Source organism: Cavia porcellus, unplaced genomic scaffold (genome assembly GCF_034190915.1).
Source record: "Cavia porcellus strain 051 isolate PalLab524CR breed Dunkin Hartley unplaced genomic scaffold, mCavPor4.1 scaffold_27, whole genome shotgun sequence".
NCBI classification, from domain to species: Eukaryota; Metazoa; Chordata; class Mammalia; order Rodentia; family Caviidae; genus Cavia; species Cavia porcellus.
The window spans coordinates 32302694-32322095 of NW_026947510.1; the positions used below are offsets into that span (position 1 = coordinate 32302694).

Genomic DNA, 19402 nt, shown 5'->3' on the forward strand with positions numbered 1-19402 from the left:
ATTCTAGTGCAGGAGACCATATAATCAAACAACATAGGAGACATAACAATAGACTGACAGTGTATAGAAAGGGGGAATTTATGAGTGATATGGAACTACACAGGGTAGGAGGGATTCGAGGATCTAGAGCACCCTAGGGGACAGAAACAGGAGAAAGACTGAGAAATGAAAGCTGATGTTTAAGGATAATCTCATTTTAAAAAGTGGCTTGACAAAAAGTTTTGAGGAAGAGGAGGAGGCTAACCACATAGATATCTGAAGAAAAACTATTCCTGTCTATGGAATCAGCTAGCAATCATCTTTTAAAAAAACAATGTCCCCTAAGTGGAATTGTGTCCTCATTTTCACAGCAGCTAAAGTCACTGTGGCTGGAACAGAGAGAGATAGAAGAACGCACAGTAATAGGAGGTGAGGAGACAGACACCATAATGGAGAGCCAGGGCAGACAGGGATGGAAGGCCAACGTTAGGACCTCAGCTTTCCCTCTGAGCAAAACTGAAATCACTTCAGGGTTTTGGATTTGAGAGGAAGCTGACCTAGTATTTTCAAATTACTGACTGCTGTGTCAGAAATAGGCTATCAAAGTGCAACAGTAGAAGTGAGGAGAGCTGGTAGAATGTGCTTTCGTAATGCAGACAAAGATGATGTTGGCTTGGACCAGTATTGAAACAGGGTAAGTAGGAAAAAGGGTTCTGGTTCTATATATGACTGAAAGGCAAAACCTACATTGCTAGTCAAGCAACAAACTTCAGATCGTCCTTCCTCATCTCCCATCCCTCTAATGTAATGCAGTAGTCAAAATAAAAGTTCTTTAAAACTGAACTTGTCTGTCATTATGACTGCTCACCAAACAGACTTCCCACTTTTTTAAATTTAAACAACCTGTGTTCTGCTCAGACCTCAGATGCTATGGATAGACAGTAATTTTCCTAAGCCATTACATCATCAAAAAGGTTAAATTCCATAATTTGAGCCTCCAAGATTCCTACTTGTCTCTAAAAGTTTGTTGGAGAAAACTCTTGAAGTCAATAGCCATGAGGGATGAAGGAAGCAGGATACAGAAAGGGGAGCTGAACTACAAGGCACACTCCAGACAGGTCTCAGTACATTCACTGGGGAGTTGGGATAATGTTGGTATTTATCCTAATTTAAGACAAGAAGGCCCGTCTTTATGCCAATGGATCACACAGTATTGCTCAATGAGGAAAGAAAAGAAACCGTGGTGAAACATCTCTTGAGGCTAAGGGAAACTCAAGACTGAATTCATCTGAGCATGAACAGCCACCAACACTCCTAACTGAGGTCATGAGTGCCTGTGCCAAGAAAGAAGCAGGAAAAGCATGCATCAGCAGCTCCTACCTTGGTCTAGCGGTGGGCATATAAACCCGAAGGAGCTGCACAGGAGAAACTGCTGGCATGGCTTCTGCAACAGTGTTGCTTCTGGGTCACAAAAGAGAGGAGAACGGATCGGGTGATATATCTCAGCAGCAAAAGCACCTTCCTGGCAAGTGCGAGGTCGTGAGTGTGATCCTCACACCAAAAAAAAAAAAAAAAAAAAAAAAATAGGAGAAAGGGAAAATGAGAGCTGAAACAGCTTCCTTCCAGAATCAGGTATTGTTAGGAGGAAGCAATCTTTATTATAACCAAAAGGCAAGTATTACTTGAAGCAGGGAGATAGCAAGACACTTGGGAAAAATGAACCAGGACTTCTTCTATTTTCTGTAGTTTGGATATCATTTTCCTAACTTAACAAGAGATATCCCACAGTCATCTAAACATTCAGGGTTTTTTTGTAAAATATAAAATGGTAAGGATGAGCAGGGTTCTGTGGGAGAGAAGGAAGATTCCTCAAAGTTACATTGGTCCTTGAGGGAAGAGGCTTCCTGGGAAGGCCCTGGTCAAGAGAGCTCCAGGCTGCCAGGGAAAGGCCAACCCACACAGGAGGAGGATGGCTCAGTGAAGGGCAGGAGGGCTGAGGCCAGGGCACTGGAGGCTCAGCAAATGAAGTCCTCACTGGATTGGCAAGATATTCTTGCCCAGAAATAAAATACTCATATTTCTCTGAAGAATATCTTTGTGCTGCTAAATGTTTCCGTTAATGGTGCTAATAAAAGTACACCTGCTACAGCTCCTAGAAGCCCACTTGTGAGTCAGACTTTCCTGTTTATAACCTCCATAGGTTGATCTCACGTTGGCTGAATTGTAGTCATTTTTTGTTCATAAAAATCACTAGACAAAGAGTCCCTTTGATGACCTGTTCAGGTAGTCCTTCAGGCTCATTTACCCAGAAGCTGTTTGCTTTTACTGCACAACAAATGCTTTCTGCTTTAACTCTACACTACTACAGTAAATACTTCTTCTCAGTTCCTTTTTGACTCTCTAACTTGTAATTTTTTCTGAGTTGAGAGAAGAACCCACCAGACAGATGGTAGCCATACTGATTATGCAAAGAAGCAGAGTCCGAAAGAATTTACAAAACTCAGTGGCATGTAGTGAGCTGCTGAATCAATCCCAATAGTCAGATGTTAATTTTTAAAGTCTCTTTTAGTTCAGTGTTCTGCAGCTTACAAATGGCAGGGTGCTTCTTTACATTCTTTCCCCTTTTTTCAATATTAGTATCATTCAGCATCTTTCATGTTTTGGTATCTTTCCCAGAGAACTAATTTTAAGAAGGGCCAGTATAAAGAGTTGGCTAACATGAATTTCCCATTTTTCATATAACTGCTCTTTACAACTAGAGCTTTGAGGGAAGAGGGGAGGAGAAAGGGACAGAGAGAGACAGACAGAGATAGAGGTTTAGTACCCACAGGGACTTATCCAAATGTTTGTTATGTGTTAGTTACGATGCTATTCATTTTACATTTTAAATAGGCTACTTTAATTTCAATTAGAAACTTGTTAGGTACTGCAGTCATTATGTTCACATTAATAGACAAAAAAGAAATCCCAGGAAATTAAGTAGTTTATCCATAGTTACTCATATGGTTAGTGGTAAAACCAGCAGTATCATAGCACTGATTGCGAAGCTCCAGGGACTTTCCCCTTTTCTGTAACTGTTTTGCAAGGAAAATACCACACACGCATGCAAATTCTTACTATGCTAATATTCGAAGGCTGATGTGAATAACTGTACTTTTCTGATACCTACAAAAAAACAAGTGTGATGTTTTTCATGCAGACTGGCTGCAGCCCTACAGACCTCTCCCAACTCAAAGCATTCACTCCCAGCTGTATGCTGGGAGCAAGACTCCATCTGGAAAAAAGTTTTTGGCAATGTTTGTAATTTGTTAGAACAGCTTAATGCCAAACTCAGAAGTTTACAGAGCCTTTATTGTGTTCACAACTGGTAACCCCAGAGAGAACATTGAGAGCTGGCTACCCCGGACACAGTCCCGGGGGTTCAAGCATCTGTGGGTCTTCAGGCACTAAGTGGCCTTCAGGGTAAAGAGACACAGTGGTTACCTTCAGAGCATGCACCCTGCCCACTGAAGTCCAGACACTGGGCTTGTCAGGAACAGGTTCTACAGGGGAAAGGACAAGTTTCCAGGTGTTGCATGACTCATGAGAAATTCTTGGCAAATTTCCCTTAAGCTGTTTTGCCTCTTGGTAAGAAGAAACACTGAGTATCATGCCGTAATGGCAGCCACAACTTGCAAAATAGTTAGGGCCCTTTCCAGTTGTGTATTTTCTTAATGATAAAAAGAATGAGTGCTATCTCAAGAGCCATACTTTCAAGAAAGGGAAGTTAGAAAGGTGGGAAGGATGTTGGCCAAAAGAGAATCTATATTTCAAACTAAACTTTGGAATAAAATATTTACTTTCACTAGTATTGGGAGCATAATTTACTCTTTATTATAATATATTCTTATAAGAATATATTACCCATTTATTGCTTTGTTTTGTTTTGTTTGTTTTGGAGACAAAGCCTCACAGTGTCATCCAGGCTGGTCTGGAACTCATATTGATCTTCTGGAGTCCTGAGATTACAGGTGTGCACCACCCACTGACTTTATTTACTTACTTCTTAAGTGTATACAGTGTTTACTATACTACACCTGTGTTGGATTACAAGCAGAGGTGTCTGGATAAAATATTTTCTTATTTAAAAATATGAATATCCAGTAGAAGTAAAGTATACTATATGCATTACAGTAATAGCATTATTGCAATAAAAATATTCACAGAACTGCTTGGAAGAATGTCGTATTTTGACAGTTACTGAGCTCATTTTTATTTCATAAGTAAAACTGCTGCTCTTAAAAGAAGAGATCCAATACAAGGCACCCCAAATGCATTCTTGACTAGAGTAATAATCTTTGAATTAGCAGTATTGATTTAGATTTTGTTTGAAACTCTTTTTGGCAGAAACTCTTAAAAACTGGCCTCATTTCAGCAAGTATTTTTATAAGCTTGTTAAAATATATCTCTGCTTTAAGGGTAAGGAAATGGATATTGGAATGCTGTGTGAATAGAAAGAAGATAATTTCCCACATCTTCAAACAGATTTGATCAGTTTTCCAGGCACACAACCCACACCCTTATTTTCGCCACACTTACTTTCATTGATGTTATCATCCCTTTCTTGATTACGGTAAGTTTTTTCCTCACAGAACAAGTTTCCCCCATTCAATGGTCTAGGAATGAGAAAAGCCACTGTAAATTTTCTAGGCAAATTGCATTCTTATTCGTTGGATTGATTCTAAAAACTTGTGTATATCTATGTTCATGTGTATATATATATATATATATATATATGTCTGTGTTTTTACTGTTTTATACTTAAACAATTATGACTTTCATCAAATTTAGATGATGTATTAGAAATATATATATATATATATATATATATATATATATATACATATATATATATATCCACAACCATCTCTATCTAGGTAATGTCTAACATGCAAAATTTACTCTGGAAATCCAAAAGGATGTGTAAAAAAAATTAAAAAATCATATTTTCAGTCAGGTAAAATAGTTATAAAAAGAGGCAAGTATGAATAACATTAAGAGAATCATTCAGTAATTATTACAAGTCTATACAAAGAGAAAGCAAACCATAATTCTGAACTTGAGCCCTCAGATTTTAAAAAAGAGTTTTTAAAAAAGTGCTAACTAGCAATCTAAAGAATGTTCATAGGGCCAATCAATGTGGTAAACTTAGTGCTCAAGAACATTTATTTTCCAGAGGGATATTTACATAATAATTATGATTCTGTACACCAAATCAAATATATCATATTTGTACACATAAATATAAATTCAATACATCTTAGAGAAATGTTCTTAAGGCCCCCTTCTTAGTAAAGTTCAGTTTTTATATCAACTTTTAAATCTTTTTACAGTAATTTTCCTGTTATGTTAGATTTACAATGCCTAATTATAATTGACTAATAAGACTTAACAAACACTTGATCTCCAGATTCCCCCCCAATATGGGTATGATTTCTATTCTGCATTTTGATTAATAAAGATGTTTTATATGTAAAGCATATGCCTGACTATATTCTTCCAATACTATGTAACCACTTAAGAGTCACACTTTAAAGAGGGTTTTATAGCTACATAGGAAGGAATCAGTAATAGAGCAGGTGTTAATGTCAATTTTTCAGAAAGAATAATGTAAATAATTCTCAGAATTGTGATATTTTACCATCTAGAATGTCAAGAAGAAATCATAGATTAAAAGCATGAAGTCCGTGGTCTTAGCTAAATGAATGGGGTCAATTTTCTCCTGATTTAGTCAAAACCTTTCAAGGTGAAGAAATCTGCAGTGCCACAGTGTCTTCTTGAAAGGGTTAAATATAAATATAGGAAGACGTAAATACAAACAAACACTTCACAACTTGGCGATACCCTTAATATCAGATGCTGATTGCTTTCTTTCTAATTATCTAGAATTAACAGAAAAAATCTAGCAGAAAAAATTTGTGTTTCTGCATCAAAAAACCAGAACACTGTTTTATCCTCCTCCTAGGTTGAAAGAGAATATGCCAATAAATGGATTTGCTTAAAAAGTCTGGGAGTGGAGACTGCTTACTTCAAAGATCTGTTAACATTTCAGCCACTGGAAAACAGACAAGTAAAACTCTCAAGCTGTGTTTCTGAGAGCAGTGGCAGATATAAAAGTAAGCACTAGCATGATATCTAACAGAGATAAGGTAACGGCAATAGAAACAGCGCAGCCACATCCGACTCTATCCTGGAAGTTATGAAATTTTTAACTGCATCCTAAAGAATGAGGACAAGACATACACTTGACTTCTTCCTGCACAGAAGTAACAGAGTGATTCTAGACACATAGGTGTACAGAAAGAGATGAAAGAGTATGAAAGGCATTAGAAAGTGCAGTGTTTTCACAGACGATAACACTGTCTGAACTGGTGGTTGAAAAACATAAATTTCTTAAGAAGAAACTTGCTAAAGAGTTTGGAACTTATCTTATAGGTAACAGTGGACCATAAAAGAGTTTTTAAAGACAACACGATATAAGTAATTTTCTTTTCAGAAATAAAAAAAAAAGATTTGGTTTATGTTATTGTAAAATAAATTCTCTGCATTTTTAGTAAAAGGCTAATATTAAAAGCCCAGCATAACAGCAGACTCCTTTTAACATCTAAGAAAATTATCACCATCATGAGATTGTCTCTCCAAGAATTATTTATTAGTCAAAATTAAGATGAACTCAGAATGCTTTGTAAGAATTTTGGTAAGGGAAAGAAAAGAAAATGGAAATAACATTTCAACAGACCTCCTTGCCAAGATAGTTTTACATTATAGATATCTAGCCATTGGTGAGGCTTACCTAACCTCAGATAAATCTTTAGAATTTTCCCTAACTGTAAAAGTTGAGGGTTAGCCCCCAAAAGTCATCTACAGCTTGTACAACAAGGTGTTCGTTCCACTACTTTCCTGGTGTCTGTTTATGAGGAAATGTTTACATTTTAATCAAAAAAATGGAGACTGAAGCAACAAAAGACAAAAATGACTAAGAACATTTTGTTGAAACTTTCCAAGGATCACTGGGTATCAGCTTACATTATATTTCCAAAGGTGAATTTAATTTTTTTGCTTTGGTGGTGCTAGAAATTGAGCCCTGGGCCTTGTGTATCAAGGAAAGAACTTTACTACTGAACCACACCCCTAGCCCTCCAAAGGTGAATTTCCACGACTACAGTAAGGTAACAAGGTAACTGTATCTTTAATATGACAACTTATCTTGCCAAATACATTAATAAGTGCTATTTATTTGGCATTTTGCTACATTTATAAATTTTTTGGAACAAAAAGATTTCATATTCAAAATCATAACATTAGATACATTGATAATAAAATTTTATTAGTTATTTTTACCATTATACTAAAATTCTGAGAAGTTATTTCCTCTTGATTTAGAATTAAAAGTAATTATTTGGCATGTAAAATTATGTATAATATACAGAAAACACAACATCAATAGTTAATAAAAATATACATGATATTTGCATTTTTTCAATCTTTTTCTATTATTTTAAATGATTTCATTATAATAACTCTTTGAAACTATTACCTATCAATCAGAAATGTATACTGTATTTTCAACACAGACTTAATTCTAAACTACAAAATAATGGCTTAGTAAAACACTAATTCATTGGTAATAATTGAATTTATTGAAGTTTAGTTTGTGCTTGAAAGATTCACTCATGCATGTCATCTATTAAATCCAGGAAGTACTGACTCAAAATTTTTTGTAAATGAGATGATGACTCAGTGACACACCTATGAACAGATAATAGGCAGGAGGACTGGGAGGCAACTAAAATACAAAGGATACATCCAATTAGGTTATGTGTGTGGCACTTTATGAATTATTCAGGAAGTGGTTGCAAAATCACCCACAAGGATATATAGTTCCACTGTTGGCTTCTCTCGAAAGGAAGAATGTCTGGAGTCTCTGCACACTGACTTATCCACATAGATTCTGTAAGCAGAGTCTATCAGCTGACTTGCTCATCTATTTGGACCATGAAGTGGATGCAATCACTTCTTGCTTGTTTTCTTTTTCATCTGTCTCTTTCTCAGTCTCCAAAAGAGTAAGTGATTTCATAGGTTGCATTACTACAGCTAGAATAAAATAGAACTTGCTATTAAAACTTAAAACTTATTGCTCTTTTACTGTAGTGATTTTAAATAATATTTAAATGAGTTTAAAAATATTGTCACTGCACAATGTAATCCAGAATGTCTTAATTTGTGCAACATAGTTCAAATTTGGATGGCAACATTATCTCTGCCTAGAAGAGACGCTGATTAAGAGTTTAGAACAGTGCTGTGTACTTATGTTCCGGAAAAATGCATGCGGCATCTACTGAAGAATGAACACGGACGAATAGTACGCAAATATGAAATCGAAGGTGCATGTTAACTAGTTCAGGGGCAAAAGCATTCTATAAAGATGCTTCTTTGTAAATGGCATACTTTATGTTGGAGCTACAAAGTTCATTTCATAAGGCAGCATCTTCTGCTTTGTGCAATTCAAGTCCTAAGATTTGTCTTTATATATATTTCTAACATCAGGAAATAATTCACTTTTCTTAAATTCTAAAACTCTTTGACTAACAAAACAGTTGATAATAAGCTAATCATGTCTTTAACAACTTCAGTTTTAATGTTTTTGCTTAAATTCTGCAGGCAATATGTTCTGCTGGTCCCCAGTGTTCTACAAGAAAGCTCTTTGACTACAGCTTGTGCCCAGCTTTCCAATCTGACTGAATCTGTTGTTTTGACTGTCTTCCTCAACTACGGAGAGATCGTAACCAAAATATTTGAAGAGAATGTTACAGGAGAAAATTTCTTCAAATGCACCAGTTTTGAGGTAAATATTTTATTCTGCTTACTGTTAAAAGGCATATTGCAGGTACATGAAAGCCAACCACTTAACTGACTGTTAACAAAGAGCCATTTTGATAATTTGTATGATGTTATGAGACTGATGATTTCTTAAGAAAGCATCAGTTTCATAAAATATCTTGTGACATCCCAGGTTCCTCGAGCCAGATCAGACCCACTTGCTTTCATCACATTCTCTGCTAAAGGAGCAACTGTCCACTTGGAAGAGAGAAGATCTGTGGCCATCAGGCCCAAGGAGAATGTGGTCTTTGTACAGACAGATAAACCCATCTACAAGCCTGCACAGGATGGTATGTCTACCTACAGTTTTTATTCTCAACTAAGATCACTTATTGGATATTTAAGTAGCCTCTACTTACTACATTAGAATCACAGTATTTTGTTATATTAAAACATATTGGAAACCTTGCTTTAAAAATACAAAGTAAAAGTCTATATTATATGAATCCTAGAGGTTTTATTTCCTGAACTATGTAGAAAGCCTCAAAAAATGTATTTTTAAAGAGCTCCTTAATAGTTGAATGATACCGATATTAACCTGGGGAATCATGAAATTTTAGTTTATGCAAATTTAGTAGCTAATCTTTAAATTAGATATAAAACAACATCAGAGTAGGTGAATAGTATGTCAAGAGATATAGCTAATGGCTAGAGAATGTTCCAGTGACAGAATAAACAGTATGTGATTTTTAATTGAGTTGAAATGCCTGTTCTCACCTCCTACATTTGGAAAGAGTAGTGAGTATAAATTATAACAGTCAAAAGAAAGATCTTGTGCGAGGTAAATGGAATATGAAAAGGCATAGAGGCAGAATTGATTAAAAATAATATCTTAAAATGTGAAGTGAACTTTTTGGGGTGGAGAATCACACGGAAAGAAGGAAAATGTGATGAATAAAAGAATTAAAGAAAATTCCTGCATGCTGGGGCAGAGAGGGCATTCATGCAATTAAGTAATTTATGAAGAGTCATTACAGATCTGGGAATTAGGTCATAGCACAACAGTCTGAAGATTGTTCTGAGTAATCTGTGTGTATTGTTTAAGTACAAAGGATGTTTCTGTCACCATCAGTAGCTCTTTGCAATACTTCTGATGAGAAGTGCCATGTGTTTGGACAGGAATGCACATGAAAACAAAGAGGAAAGTTTTAAACAAAATAAATCAAATGGCTTTCTATGTTCCTACTATTAAGATAGGCTTTTTTTTTGAAAACTAAAATGGACAAAACAAAAAATATGATTCTTTTGACATGGGACATGACCGATTTTTTCAATCAATCTTTAGCTTTATTTGCATATTCCTAGAACTATCTGAAATATAAAGATAGCCACACTAATAAATTGAGACTTAAATTTATGTGCAAAATAGTATATGGTGACATATATATTTTTATATACATCTTAGAAAAATCTCTTGCATTCATACATTTTTGAAGTTCAATGAATCATGTTATTAAACTATTCTCATGCAAGTTTAGAAATATATTTCTTGATTTAATGAAATATTCTCTTAAATTTTTCTCAATCAGTTTAGAAACACATTTCTTAACTTAATCACAAAATATTTTAATAGTTACATATCTTCTTCAAAATAGTCTAGTTTTCTTAAGTGTATTTTAAAAGGGCTGAAGGTATAAATCAAGAGTAGCATCTGGCTAGCACACAGGAAGCACTGAATTCTATTCCCAACACTGAAAACCAAAAGCATATCAGGAAAAATAAAACTGCCCTCTGTATCTACGGGAGATTGGTTTCAGGACTCCTGCTGACACCAAATGTGTTCATGTTCTAGTCCCTTGCATGAAATGGTACTGTTTGCAAAGACCTATGCAAATTGTCCATACACTTTAAATCATTTTATACTACTTATAAACCTAATATTCTGCAAATGTTATGCAATTAGTTTACTGTCTTGCTCAAGGAATAACAAAAAAAGTCTATATTTCTTCAGTACTGACTCAATTTTTTCATTTGTGAAAACGTTTGTTCACTGTTAGCTGAACCTGAGAATGTAGGAGCTACAGATAAAAATGGTCAGCCAACTGTAATACCATTTTATTGTCCCCCGAACATGCTTCGTCACCCCTAAATGCCTCTCTGGTACATTCATAAAACATAAACCTGAATATATTTTTAAATAGATGAAGACACTTCCAACATAATAACTATTTATGTCTAATTTTTTCTCTCCACTATCACAAAGACCAGAGAAATTTCAATGGTTCTCAAGTTTCAGTGGGTAAAACTACTTGAAAAGCTTGTTAAATTTTATATTACTCTATGGGAAGGGTAACTTTAAAATCTGTCTTTAAAAATAATTGTCATAAGTAGGCACACTTTGAAAAGCTCTAATATAAGGGAAGATGCTTTGGGCACCAACTCATTGGGAAGAACTTGACCAGTGAGGCAGGTTTGAGTGAGCTCTAGATGATGAAAATCATCAGCACTACTGTTATTTCGAAGAATGCCAAACAAAGGTAGTGAGAAATACTTGATGGAGCAGCAGAAACTGTGCCATAGAGACACTTCCATGCCCTTCTTTGACTCTCTCTATCATTTCCTCTTTCCTTTACTTCAGGGTAGTGACAAACAGGTTGTTCAGATCAGTACTGGGGCACCACAGAGAACTGAATCATGAGAAAAAGACACAAGTATCCCTTGGTTTCACAAGTCTGGAATTGTTAAACCAACATGATGAATGTATCTGTGTGCTCAGGAAGAGGATTATATGTGGCAAACACAAGCAAATTCCCAAGGAATTCCTAGAATTCTTCTGAAGAAGACCTTGAGATGACAGAGGTTGGAAGGATGATGCTATTTACTACAAAGGGCATAGAAATATAAATTCTTTTTTATTATTATTTAATTTTAAAGAGAAAAAGATAAACGTAACAGTGAAACTGAGTTTCAAAACAGTGGTAGGGCAATTATAATAGTTGATACAATGCATATTGTTGCTTTCCTAGTAGTAATTCAGAGTACAACGTATAGGCATGATATCTTGCTGAAACAATATTAGCACAAAGCTATCTTTTCCATGAACTAAGAGAAACTAGCTATGTAACTATCTTAACTAGCTTGTATATACATATTTTTTTTCTTTTTCCCTTTCTTCCTTTCTCCTTTCCCTCATCACAATTTATCTTTTCTTTTAAACAGTTTCTTCCCAATTCATAATATCTGTTGTACACTTTGGATCTTATTATTCATTCAGATTCTCATACTAGTGAGACAATATGATGTTTACACATATGGATTTGATTTATTTCACTTATGAGTATGGTCTCAAGTTGCATCTATTTATCCATAAAAGTCTCCACTTTATTCTTTTTATGACTGAGTAGTATCCCACTGCATTTTTTAAATCCAGCATCTTTTTTATCCATTCCTCAACTGATAAGCATGTGACTTGTCTCAAAGATTTCACTATTATAAATTGTGCTGCTATATACATGGATGCACATATATTGCTCTGGTATGATGTTTTTAATTCTTCTGGGAAGATACCCAGAAGGAGAATAGCTAGTTCAAATAGAACTACTAGTCCTAGTTTTTTCAGGAATCTCCACACTGATCTTCACAGTTGTTGCACCAGTCTACAATCCCCACCAAGAGTGTCTACATTCCCACCAACAGTCTACAATTCCAATTTCCCTACAGTCCCTCCAGCACTTATTGGTTGATTTTTTGATGTTATCCCTTCTTTCTAGGGTGAAGTGGAGTCTGTGGTGTTTTAATTTGCATCTCTCAAATGACTAATGATGTTGAACATTATTTCATGTATTTATTTTTCATTTGTGTTTCTTTACCTGAGAACTGTGTATTCATCTCAGATGCCCATTTCTGCACTGGGCCTTTGAATTTGGGAGTCTGATTTTTTTCATTTCTTTATGTGTTCTAGATATAAGTCCTTTGTCTGTGGGACAAAAGGCTATAATTTTTTCCCATTATAGTAGTTGTCTTTTCAATCCTTTGATTATTTCTTTTGCTATGTATAAGCCTTTAATAAAGTGAATTCCATTTGTTGATTGTTGATATGATTTCCCTTGCAGTGTGGGTTTTGTTTGTGAAGTTTCTTCCTACGCCTATGTCTTTGAGATTTCTGTCCATTTTCTCCTCCAGTAAATTTATTCTTTTTGTTTTAGTATTCAAATCTTTGTTCCTATTTGAGTATATTTTAGTGCCTGGTGATAGCTATGGGTCTACTTTTAGACTTAGGCATGTGGAAAACCGGTTTTTCCGGCTGTGTTTACTGGAGAGACTATCTTTCTTCCAAAGAAAATGTTTGACTCCTTTATCAAAGATAAGGTAGCTGAGTGTGTTGGATGTTGCATTTGTGTCTCCTGTTCTGTTCTTTACTAATCCTCAGACCTGTTTTTCTGTTTTTATTTTTGTTTCCAATGCCATCTTGATTTTATCACAGTAGCTTTATAGTACAATGTGAGCTCTGGGATTATAAAGCCCCTAACTTGACTTTATTGCCCAGAATTGCTTTTGCTATTCTATATCTTTTCTGGTTCTAAATGAATTTTAAGAATGTTTTCTCTAGATCCGTAAGATATGCTGGCTGGTATTTTGATTAGAATCTCATTAAATCTACATAGCAGTTTTGGGAGTATGGTCATTTTCACAAGGTTGGTCCTTTCTATCTAAGAGTAAAGGATATATTTCCGTTTTCTGATATTCTCTATCTCTTGTTTTAAGAGTACAGTAATTTCCACTGTACAGATCTTTTTCATCCTTTGTTAGATTGATTTCTAAGTATTTCATTTATTCAGATGCTATCATGAAGGGTGTGCTTTCTCTAACGTTTCTCCGTGTGTTTGTTGCTTGTGTAGAGAAATGCTACTGATTTTTGAGTGTTGACTTTATAGCCCACTGCACTACTGAATTTGAATATTCAATCCTCAAGTTTTTTAATGGAGTTTTTGAAGTCTTCTATGTAGAGTACCATGTCATCTGCAAATAATAATTTAACTTATTCCTTTTTATCTTTTTTTTTTCTCTTTTCTAATTGCTCTGGCTCTAATAATCTGCTCAGGCTAATGTTTCCAGAACTACATTGAATAGGAATAGTGATAAGGGACATCTTTGTCTTGTTCCTGATTTCACAGTAAAAGTTTTCACTTTTTATTACTAATAAAACTTTATTATAAACTTCTCCAGAATATAAAGTGATTTTGTATCAAGGCTCTTTGAAACCTTTGGAATTATGTGTAACATAAACCTGTTAGTAATATTATAATATTCTACTTTTCAATCTAGAAAATATACTGTAATTTAACAAAGAGGGAAAATCTAAATAGTTTTATAAAGAAAACCAGTGAATGTAAAAATACCCAACTCAAAGAGAAAACAAATCCAATCAAGCTATTTTCCCTTGGGAAATAATTTATTTTAAATTGGAGAATTAAAGTTTCCACTGTTTGACCATTTAATATGATACTACCTATTGGATTTTCATAGATGGCTTTTATAAGATTAAAAAAATAGCATCTGTTCCAATTTTCTTTAGGATTTTTACTATGAATGACTATTGAACTGTGTCAAATTCTTTTTCTACATCTATTAAGATGATCATGTGACTTTTGTCTTTGATTCTGTTAATATTAATGTGGTGCATTACATTTATTGATTTGTGTATGTTGAACCATTCCTGCATCCCTGGGATGAATCCTACTTGGTCGTGGTGTACAATCATCTTGAAGATTTGCTGCATTTTGTTTGCCAGCGTCTTACTAAGAATTTTTGCATCAGTGTTCATTAGGGAAATTGACTTTAGCTTTCTTTCTTGATTGGATTCTTCTCCGGTTTTGGAATCAGGGTAATACTTGCTTCCAGGGATGATTTTGGAAGTACTGCTTCCCTTTCAATTTCTTTAAAGGTTTCAGCATTAGTGACATTAATTCTTCTCTAAATTTCTTGTAAAATACAACAGTGAATCCTTCAGAGCCTGGGCTTTTCTTTGTTGGTAAATTTTTAATTACATTTTCAATTTTATTGGCTGATTACTTAGATTATTAGAATTTTTATATCTTCTTGACAATTCAGTTGTCTCTAGGAATCTGTCCATTTCTTCTCTGTTTTTCATCTTATTAGAATATAGGATTATAGGAATATAGAATAATAGGTATTGGTAATTCCCTGGATTTCTTTAGGATTCGTTGTGATTTTACCCTTTTCATTCCTAATTGCTTGAATCTGTATTTTTCTTTCTCTCTTCTTGATGACATTGGATAATGGCTTGTTAATTTTATTTATTCTTTTAAAGAACCAACTTTTAGATTCATTTTGGTATTGTTTTCTTAGTCTCTATTGCATTGATTTACGCTCTTTATAATTTCCCTCCTCATATGAGCTTTGAGTTTAACTGTTCTTTTTCTAGAAGTTTTTTGAGTTAAACATTAGATTATTGATTTGAGCTGACTCTGTTTGCCTGATATATGAGTTCATCACTATAAATTTCTCTCATAGAACTGCTTTCATTGCCTCTTATAAGTTTTGGTAGGCTGGATCACCATTATTGTTTAATTGTATAGATGGTTTTATTTTCTCTTTAATTTCCTCTGTGACCCATTGGTTGTTCAGAAGGGTATTGTTTAATTTCCATGTGCTAACATACTTCTGTGATTTCCTTTGTCACTGATATCCAGTTTCATTGTACTATGGTCAGAAATTATGTGTGGGATCATTTCAGTTCCTCTACATTCACTTAAATGTATATTGTCACCTAATATATTTTGAATAATATTCCTCATGCAGCTGAGAAGAATGCGTATTCTGATGTTTTGTGTTGGAGCACGCTGTAGACGTCTATCAACTTCATTTGCTCATAAGCTTGGTATATCTAACCTTTCTGTGTTGATTTTTTCACCTAATTGATCTGTCCATTTGTGAGAGAGGGGTACTAAGATCCTCAGGTACAATTGTGTTAGTGTTAATTTGGTTTTTCATGTCTGTTAATATTTGTTTTATGAAGTTGGATGGACCTGTGTTTGTTGCTTAAATATTTGTGACTGTTACCACTTTTTCTTAGAATTTTCCCTTAACAAATACACAGTGATCTTCTTTGTCTCTTTCAATCAGTTTTAGCTTAAAGTTTGTATTGTCTACAAATAGAAGAGCTATCCTTGGTTTTTACTGTGGTATCCTTTGTCTTTCAGTTTATGAATTTCTTAAGTTAAATGTGCTTCTGGAATGCAGCGTATTGTAGTGTCTTGCTTCTTGATCCACTCTGCCAACTTATTTCTTTTGATTGGTGACTTGAGACCATTTACATTGATAGTTGTAACTAATAATCATTGACTTTTCTTTTTCATGTTGTTTCCCTGTTTTTTGTTCCCTATCTTTCTGCTCTGTTTAATTGCTTACTCTACCTGGTGGCTTCTTTCTATTGGTGTTTCTGTGTTTGTGGCCTTAGTTATCTCTTTCTAATATATCTTTCAAAGTATTTTGTAGAGCTGGTTTGGTGGTCATAAATTTCTTCACTTGTTCTTTGTCATAGAAGCATCTTATTTTTCCATCAATTTTGAAAGACAGTTTTGCAAGGTGCATCCATCTTGGTTGAAGATTGTTTTCCTTTAGGGTTTGAAATACTTCACGCAAAGCCTTTCTTGATTTGAGTGATTGCCTTGAGAAGTTTGCTCTGATTCTTAGGGGCTTTCCTTAATAGATTATATGTGTCTTTTCTCTAGCTGCTTTTAATATTTTGTCCTTGTGCTGAATTTTTTTAATCTTCATTATGATATGCCTTGTTGCAGATTTATTTTGACCATGGCTATTTGGAGTTCTATATGCTTCATTTATTTATATGTGAAATTCTTTATCCATGTTTGAGAAATGTTTCTGTGAAGATGTTTTTAATGGTTTTTGTGCTGCTTCTTGTTTTTTCTCTGATCCCAAGCAACTTTATATTGTTCTACTTTGCTACATTCTATAGCTGTTGAATTGATTTTTCATGGTGTCTTATGATTTTAAAAGATACTTTTCTTTTCCTGGTTGTTAGTCATTTTCCTGTCTTCTATATCTGATATCCTAGCCTCATGTTCAGTCAGTCTGCTGCATATACTTTCAATAGAGTTTATAACTTCCTGCATTACTGTTTGGATCTGTTTCATTGATTTCGTTACGTGTCTATGTTTGGCATTCATGATTTCCATCATTTTCCTTAGCTTCTCTGTTTGCGTAACTATGTCTGCTTTAATGTATTTTATTTTAATAGTCATTTCCTTTTACATCAGAGATTATTTCTTCTATGGCTCCTTCCATTACTTTATTCTTTTCTACTGCTATCATTTCAGAAAGTTTCATTTATTGGCTTTAGATTTTTCTATCTCTTTGTGTTCTGGACTTGTCCTGGGTGGGCTAGGAGTTTGGGATTTCATTTTGTTTCTTCATCTTGTCATTTTCCATTTTATATTTTATTTTGTTTTCTGTATTCACACTTTTAGATTTCTAATGTTCATGCTTTTAGATTTCTAATGTTAGATAGCCTTTTCACTGACGTAGAAGCTTTCCTAGGAGGTGCCTCTTCTTCCAGATGTCTTTTCTCACTGGCGCCATCTTCATGGGGAAATGGAGAAAGAAAGAAAGAAAGAAAGAAGCACAAACTTACACTTTTCTCATGGGGATTGCCATCCCAGTGCCAACGGAGGAAGGAAGGAGAACAAACCTACATTCTGCCCACCAGCTCTCCCATCCTAGGGTCATGAATGAAGTAGGGAGCACAAACTTCCAGTTTTCTCAATAGTTTCTCTGTCCTAGGGCAATGGATGAGCACAAACATACTCCTCTCACTGGCCCCACCTTCCCAGTGCGACAGAGGAAGGAAGGAGCAAGAACTTACACTTCTTGCACAGGCTCTGCCTTACCAGGACAATGGAGAAGCATGACGTTACAGTGTCCTAGGGCAAGAGAGAAAGAAAGGTGCCCGAATTCATGGTCCTCTCCCCTTCACCACTGTCCTAGGGCATCAGAAATATAAATTCTTAATTTAAAACAACATTTCTTTCTTTTTCTTATCCCATTCACTTTCTAGTAAAAGGCCTATGTGAACAAAGGGAAACAATATAGTGCAGAAATTTAATGATGGAACACATTGTTGAGGAATGTTCATTTCTTAAGAAAACTGATAGTTTTTGTCTGAGATGCAATTTGCAATAATTCATACTTTACCTAACATTGTGCATTTAGAGAGATGGATGCACTCGTCTTTCGACTCAGGGACTTCACATTGAGCTGCATGCTCAGATCTTTTTATTTCTTATTTTTGAGACAGGGTCTTGCTAAATTTCCCAAATCAGGAGCAGTTCTTCTGCCTGAAATTTCCAGAAGCCTCAGACTGCAGGATTGCACCACTGCACCTAACTCAGTACCACTCCTTCTTCCCTTCCTCCTTTCTCCTCCTCTCGCTCTCTCCTCCTCATCCTCCTTTGTCATTATCATTCTCCTTCTTCTTCTTTCTGTCTTGTCCTCTTCTTTATAAAAACATGCTGTGATACTATGTCATGCTAAAACCACAGCACATACTTGCTTTGTGGCAGCTTCCTATTGACACCATCTTCACACCTGTGCACCGCTTCTTTCTCACATTCTGAGAAATGACAGGTTAGATGACATCAGCGCAGGCTAAAAATTTTACAAGAAGCTGTTGACAAGTTACTCTAATTAAATCATTTGAAACTTTCAAGAAAAGACTTGCAGATTATCTAGATACACTTTCTAACATTGTGTTTTCTAGCTTTATAGGAAGCAAATCATACATGAAAGTATTTTACTGCCATTGAAGAAGTCTTTAATTAGAATGACTTGCATGGCTGAAAGTTAGATACTTATTTAACTGGCTCTTTCTGAGTGTTATGAGCACTTTTGCCCAAATTTGCTTGATAGCAAAGTAAAGCTGTACAATGTAACTTAGCAGAAAGAAGGTTAGGGCTGTCAACTCGTTTGCTGTCTTGTGGGCAATGATCTTGTAGTAGTGCTTAAGAAATCTGAATTAGGTTTCATTTAGTATGATTTCAGATTGCAAGGTTCTACCTGAAAATAATCAACACAAACTTCTTGTTCACTGAAATTCTCCAGTAAAAGCTTTATTATATTTGTTTAAAGCATTTACTCTGCAAGAAAAAAGACTTCGAAAAATAAAACATTGCCATTGAACATTACAACTAATTTTAAGTTTGTTTCTTAAAGTTTATGCACATATATAAATTTATGAAGCTATCGGGCTAGAGGAAAAATGATTACCAAGAATCTGAAAGATGTTTTAAGCTCCTGAAATAGAAGAAAGGACAAATTACTTTAATTTATTTTCTAGCCCACAGAAAATATGAAAGCTCCTATTGTCTAGGAAAGAAACTAATGAATTTATTTTTTACACTGACAACCACCACTGTCCTATGAAGAAATAAATTATTTTCCTATTTGATAATTTAGTGTAAGTATGAAAATTAGTTTACTAGAAGCATATGTGAGTTATGTGCTCTTAAATTACATGACTTTGCCC

The 19402-nt window shown here is 34.8% G+C and overlaps 1 protein-coding gene across 1 annotated transcript in view; it reads left to right on the forward strand.

Moving 5' to 3' along the window:
* The first annotated feature begins 7931 nt into the window (after positions 1-7931).
* The window catches only part of LOC100728525 (ovostatin), a 65136-nt gene continuing 53665 nt past the window's right edge, over positions 7932-19402 (forward strand). Inside the window, exons 1-3 of the mRNA XM_063238137.1 lie at positions 7932-8081; positions 8680-8863; positions 9032-9188. Coding sequence (XP_063094207.1) covers positions 8014-8081; positions 8680-8863; positions 9032-9188 — 409 coding nt within the window. The 5' untranslated portion in view covers positions 7932-8013. The remainder of the gene's footprint in view (positions 8082-8679; positions 8864-9031; positions 9189-19402) is intronic.